This window comes from Osmerus mordax, chromosome 14 (genome assembly GCF_038355195.1).
Source record: "Osmerus mordax isolate fOsmMor3 chromosome 14, fOsmMor3.pri, whole genome shotgun sequence".
In the NCBI taxonomy this organism is placed as follows: Eukaryota; Metazoa; Chordata; class Actinopteri; order Osmeriformes; family Osmeridae; genus Osmerus; species Osmerus mordax.
This window is the reverse complement of record NC_090063.1, coordinates 15,949,697-15,956,271: the sequence shown is the minus strand read 5'-3', so window position 1 is coordinate 15,956,271 and position 6,575 is coordinate 15,949,697. Positions and strand designations below refer to the sequence as shown.

The following is a 6,575-nucleotide window of genomic DNA, read 5'->3' as shown; positions in this document are numbered from 1 at the left end:
CACCAGCAGGGGGAAAATACCGCCTTTCCACTAAATAAAACTGTAATGATGACTGCCAATGTGTACACAATCAGACAAACAGTCACTGTTTAAAAAAGTTTCTACATTTCTGTTATTTCTCGTTGTGATCAGTGACACCCAAACACAAATTGTTTACATTCACACCTTATGCTTAGGGCCAGCTATATAAAAATGCGTGTACAGAATTCTTTGGTTAAATCCATGTATTCTACATCGGACAGGGCGCAACCAAACTCATAGGCTACATTAATACCGAACACAACTATTTTGTCATAGCGGCAATAATATGTATGTAGCAATATGTATGCGTGCATGTGCTTAGACTATATAGAAAACTTCGCTCGTGCGTTCATGCATGCCAATTAACCTACATAATTAATGTGCCCAATTGTCAGACTGTCTATTTGACTTGTTGGTTCACTTTGCTTGTCCACTGAGGGCCGCTCTTTACCTTACATTCTAAAAGCTGGTCCCGAATAAGAGCGACTTCCGCCTACAGCCAGCCAATCACATCGTAGTAAGTAGCACACCAGCAACACTGGGGCGGGCAACCAAGCGGGAGGTTTAAATTGCAATTGTGTCCCGCTTGAATCTTGGAAAACTATCCCAAAAGCTGCCGAACTTTATTTTACTTGGGTCTCCTATCTGCAACAGAGCAAATGTCTCACAAAAGGTAACTGCCCGCAATATTTTTTTACAGCCGATCACGCATCGATTGCCTTGTGCGTTGTCTGGGATGCATGGGGGGTTGCCTTGGTCAGATGTGCCACTTGCCGTAGGATGTTCCAAAGCTCTAATTTTCAACATTCTGAGTTCAGACATTAGTGTAAACTGCATAGCTTACAACTTAGCAAATGTATATTGTATTATTTACATTGTGAAATACTGAGTGGCTCACTGTATGCTGCTAATTAAGTACTGCTGGCAACTTCTGCAACAACCTCGCGCTCTCACGTCTCCTTTGATTGCAAGCAGATAAATACCTGGACATCTACAACGACATGTATTATATTACTATAGTTTTGTCATACTATTCCAAGCCAGAAATAATTTTTAATTCTCCCTCTTTTTCATGTTGTGTCACGGCCCGCGCGATCTGACTAGCTTGCTAAAGTTAGCTTCCAACATTATGGCGGGCACCCTTTGTGACTCGTAAACCCAAAACAGTCTATGCATGTTTATTTCACATTTAGATGTAGTTCTTGCACAGTGAATACAACCCATAATGTATGCGTGTGTGTGTTTTAAATCTAATCACGGTCTCTTGTTTCAGGCCGCTTCAGGAGTTGTCCCTTCTGAGTGATAAATTCGAGGGCTCAATGCTGTCCGACTCGCACCAGCGGAACAAACAGAAAAGCAGGGAATGTCTTGGGGGTCTGGATAATGAGAACACCCCTACTGAACTCATCCAGGAGTGGTCACCACCTCACAAGCACTCGCGGGTAGTCATTAAAGGCAAAGAAAACCAGGGAAACAAAGGAAGACGGTTTGTTCTTGCTAGGCGATCCAGAAAAAGCACGCAATTCACGGGTGGGTTAAACGGCTGTAGCATCTCATCCGTGTCCCAGAAAGTTCTTGAGTGAAGCTTTTTTTTTCAATTATTATTGCCTAATTTATATATTGTTTTAATGTTCGTGTAGTTGCAGTGTCCTGTTGGGATAGTTTACCGGACGAGCTGTTGCTGCACATCCTCTCCTGCCTTCCGCTAAGGGACCTGCTCAGAATGTCCAGGGTCTGCAAACGCTGGCATCGCCTGGCGTAAGTCTAGCACCCCAAACTCAGGCTTGTTGCTGTGACACAAAAGTATTCATACGTAAATATCGCATTGGCAGTCTGTTATGTTGCTGCGTTAGCCTCGTTCATTTGAACACATCTATTTCTGCACTACTGTTTAGCTTATGAGTGTCTCTAAAGTAAGGATTGATCCTGTCTGTTCTGGTTCATGGCAGGTTTGATGAGACGCTGTGGCAGAGTGTGGATCTGGTGGGGATCACCCAGCTGGACTGTGCCCTGGGGCAGGTGCTCACAGCTGGGGTGAAGAGACTGCGCTGCCCTCATACCTTCCTTGGGGAACCACATTTCACTAAGAAAGGGTGAGTTTTCGCCCATTGGGTGCCATCCTCATACAGTGATCTACTTACACAGGTAAAGATTTGTTATTCAGGAGCCTGGTTGGTTTAAATAATTGTGATTTTGCAAGGCTGTCCTGGCTAAAGTTTAGAATTTAACATAGTTTAATCTACAAGGAGGATTTGAACCTGCAACCTTCTGATCTGTAGGCGTATGCTCTCACCACTTAGCTATACCAATGTGCACCTATTGATTTCCTGTCTGCTCTGTCTCCCAGGCACCTGCATGTCCAGCACATGGATCTCTCCAGCTGCACTGCCAGCCCTTCAGTCCTGCTGGACATCATGTCCCGGTGCAGGGAGCTGAATCACCTGAGCTTGGAAGGAATGGAGCTTTCCGACGGCATCATCCAGTGAGTGAGGAGTCAGGTGGCTGAGCGGTTAGAGAATCGGGCTAGTAATCAGAAGGTCGCTGGTTCGATTCCCGGCCGTGTCAAATGACGTTGTGTCCTTGGGCAAGGCACTTCACCCTACTTGCCTCGGGGGAATGTCCCTGTACTTACTGTAAGTCGCTCTGGATAAGAGCGTCTGCTAAATGACTAAATGTAATGTAGAACCAAACCGTGAATGGTGGCGGCCCACCATCATTAACTTCAAAATGTGCCAAATTGTCTTCCGGGGGAGCAAGACCACAGACCTTCCTAGAGGATCTGAGGCCCGTCCCCCCTGTAGTCTCACAAAGTCCTGCTGGAAACACTGGATGATTTGCGAGAGATGTTCCGCGTGGCTTTCTCCCTAACCCCTTGAACCTGTCTCGCAGGTCTCTGGCCGAGAACCCCAACCTGGAGGAGCTGAACCTGTGCGGCTGCTCGGGCTTCTCTGCCGACGTGCTTGGAGACATGCTCCGGTCCTGTTCCCGGTGAGCTAGTGAAACATGTTGGGGGGGGATTTTCAGCTTTTTGTTAATGTGGTTTAGATACTGACAGTTCGAGGCAGGAAAGGCAGGGTGAGAAAGAGAGGGGATGACATGCAGGGAATATGGTACATGCTTTACCCAGTGAGCCACTGGGGTTGCAGAGCTGAAGTAGTGAAATTCATTCCTCAGTATTAATACCTACCAATGCACACTGTGGCATAGGTAGTTTTTCTATGGCTTTGAAGACTTGAATGGTGTGTGTGTGTGAAAGGGGGTTGCGTAGGTGAGTCAGGCGACCCTAGTTTTACGGTGGTATGCATGAACTCTCCATACATTACATTTACATTTAGCAGACGCTCTTATCCAGAGCGTCTTACAGTAAGTACAGGGACATTCTCCCCGAGGCAAGTAGGGTGAAGTGCCTTGCCCAAGGACACAACGTCATTTGGTTGGCATAGCCAGGAATCGAACTAGCAACCTTCTGATTACCAGTCCGATTCCCTAACCACTCAGCCATCTGACTCCCATATCCCATAGTTCAAACCCCGGAGTGGGCAAGTGAGGAAGTGATATTGACGAACAATGCAATGATACCTGTGACTGGGTAAACATCTTTTTATACCCCCATTTTCTATTGACTGATTTATTTGGGGAGAAATAATTTGGAAGTTCTGTATTTTCTTCTACGAAGGCTGGAGAATCTGAACATATCGTGGTGTGACTTCAGCCCTGATCACGTGAAGGCCGTGGTGGATAACCTAGCGTGTAGCATGGTCCACCTCAACCTCAGTGGCTACCGTCAAAACCTGACCATGGAAGGTAAGAGGGGCCTTACAGATCAACACCATGACAGGACTCCTTCTAATGTGCTTCTGTGAATATTCACCCCCAGTTGTGTTAACAACATAGTTTATCTGACGTTGTGTCCTTGGGCAAGGCACTTCACCCTACTTGCCTCGGGGGAATGTCCCTGTACTTACTGTAAGTCGCTCTGGATAAGAGCATCTGCTAAATGACTAAATGTATGCACAAGCTGTAAGTCTGGCAGTTAGTGGTGTAACACATTGACATGGTGATTGGGCGTTTCACGTCGTGGGAGGGATCTGTTTTTTCAATGACTGTTAACCTGCTAATGCTGGCCTCCTTCTCAGACCTTAAAACCTTGGTGGAGAGATGTCCAAACCTCCAGGTTCTGGATGTTAGGTGAGGACCTACCACACCCGAGCAGCTAAAAGCATTTGTCATGTTGTTCAGGGTCTGGCCTGTATGTGGAACTCAAGTTGTCAGTTGTGTTAACTGATTTCCGCCTTGTGTGTTACAGTGACAGTGTTCTCTTGACGACGGACTGTTTCACCGTTCTTCTGGAACTGAAAGAACTCGTAAACCTGGGCTTGAGTCGCTGCTACCTCATCCACCCTGCTTCCCTGGCGTGAGTCACACACACACACACACACACACACAACTTTAAAATCGGGAGTCAGGTGGCTGAGCGGTGAGGGAATCGGGCTAGTAATCCGAAGGTTGCCAGTTCGATTCCCGGCCGTGCCAACTGACGTTGTGTCCTTGGGCAAGGCACTTCACCCTACTTACCTTGGGGGAATGTCCCTGTACTTACTGTATGTCGCTCTGGATAAGAGCATCTGCTAAATGACTAAATGTAAAATCAGATCAATTGACAATCTCAAAGTTCTGTGCCCATCCCTCCTTTTTATCATATCAAGATTTATAAATAAAAACGTTTTTTTGTTTCTCTTCTCAGTGACTTGGAGACGTTTCCTTCGCTGAGGACTCTACAGGTATATGGGCTGGTCCAAGACAGCTACCTTCCCTCCCTGAAAAAGGGCTTGCCTCGCGTCAGCATCAACAGCGAGCCGTTCTCCCGCGTCGCTCGTCCCACCCCCGTCGACCTGAGGGAACACCGCATGTGGAACATGAGGTGTCGGCTGAAATACAGGCTTTAGAACGCGTTAGTCGTCTCCTTCAACTGCACTCAAGTAGTATGTTGGTTTTCTAAAGGACATGTTCGGGTTGGGAGTATTTCTGACTGTTGTGGAGATGATTTTATGAGGGCTGAGTTTGAGCATTACGTTGGAAAGCTTTCAGCCAGTGCTGGTTGTCAAGTGAGACAGAGATTTCATTATGCCTTGAAGGTGCACAGTCAGGGTGAGATTTTAAAATGCAGGTACTATGCATTTCTTCTGTATAACAAGCAGAGGACGTTGTAGGATTTTTTTTTAGGGTTCTCATTTTAGAAATGTTTTAATCTTAAACTGTTTTACCGGTAGAATTTGATAAGAATGTGAAAGGAAGTCAATTTGTGAAATCGATGCACAAAGATAAAGCCAGAGAATGTTGTGTGGTTTATATTTGCCTTATGAAACATTCCAAAGACAGACTTGCTTGATAAAAGACTGGTCCTAACTTTGTTCAACTATGTTGATGATGCTCACGTTCTTGAAGTTATGTTACCATGCTGATGTGTAATCATTTATGTACTGAATGTCAAACGGATGAAGCTAATACTTGCCTAAAAACTGACTATAGAACAAATTCCACTATTTAAATCCCTTTTTTGAAAGTCTGCATTGTTTCAAAAATGGCCAAACAGTCGTTTTTGTAACTATTTCATACGTGAATTTGAACAAAGTTGAAGCGGCTGGTAAAATTAATCTTCATTTATTAATTCAGTTCATGTAAGAAGGGATCGATGTTACTCAGACAGTAGAGCTTGTTTCAGTCAGCTATTTTTAAACTGAAAATGTTGGACTTGTCATGCTATGTAATTAGTGTCCATTAGTGTTCAGTGAATGAGAGCACTAAGGCATCGGTAATGTCAATGTCAGCCACAAGATGGCGCCCTGCACCCTTTTATATGGTTCTCATTCTACTAGGTTTTGAAAGTTGGGCATCTTAAGGAATTGTTGGAACTTAAATTTTTATTCGTGCATTGTGCAAACATTTTGGAAATGTCTACATACAATTATGTAAATAAATGTTTTATTTTAAGTCTTGGTGGATTTGTGATGAGTTAAGGCCCAACATTGTTATGCTTAAAAAAAGGCTTACACTTTTGGCTCCTAGTGATTTAATAGTGACCCAATATTTCAGCACACAGTGCTGCAGTCAGGTTAATATAACTTACAAATACACCACAAAATGCAGCCCAAAGCTAACAGCAAATGTCACATCTCAAGACATAGCCTTTAATGCATTTACTCATTGTGCAACACGAGAACTGTTCCTGTAAACTTCTCTTTTTGTACATTGCCTGGTTTATCAAGGATGTAATAGGGGACAATCTGCTCTTCGCTATGATTGGTTTTCAGGGTGCATGATTGCCCTGGCTGTGAGAAATTTTGATCATGTTCCACAAAACTAAAACATTGGTTTGGTTTTAGTGCACTTTGTAGCTGTTCATAGTTTTTAAATCAACTCAATAGCAACGCGGCAAAAAGCTCAAAAGGCTGGAAAAGTGCTTGGTCAGCCAAGCTGAAAATAGATTTAGTAAATAATGCACTAATATCAAAAAGTTCAATCATTGCTCTCAACAAACTTGCCTTGCTAAGGTA

At 44.3% G+C, this 6,575-nt stretch overlaps 1 protein-coding gene across 1 annotated transcript; it reads left to right on the top strand.

Moving 5' to 3' along the window:
- Positions 1-633: 633 nt before the first annotated feature.
- Positions 634-6,532, top strand: skp2 (S-phase kinase-associated protein 2, E3 ubiquitin protein ligase). The gene is made up of 10 exons (XM_067251154.1): positions 634-694; positions 1,295-1,551; positions 1,662-1,779; positions 1,971-2,114; positions 2,369-2,503; positions 2,911-3,009; positions 3,698-3,825; positions 4,158-4,209; positions 4,328-4,435; positions 4,766-6,532. Exons 1-10 carry the CDS (start codon positions 681-683, stop codon positions 4,965-4,967), a joined length of 1,257 nt encoding a protein of 418 aa, XP_067107255.1. The 5' UTR covers positions 634-680; the 3' UTR covers positions 4,968-6,532.
- The last annotated feature ends 43 nt before the right edge of the window (positions 6,533-6,575 follow it).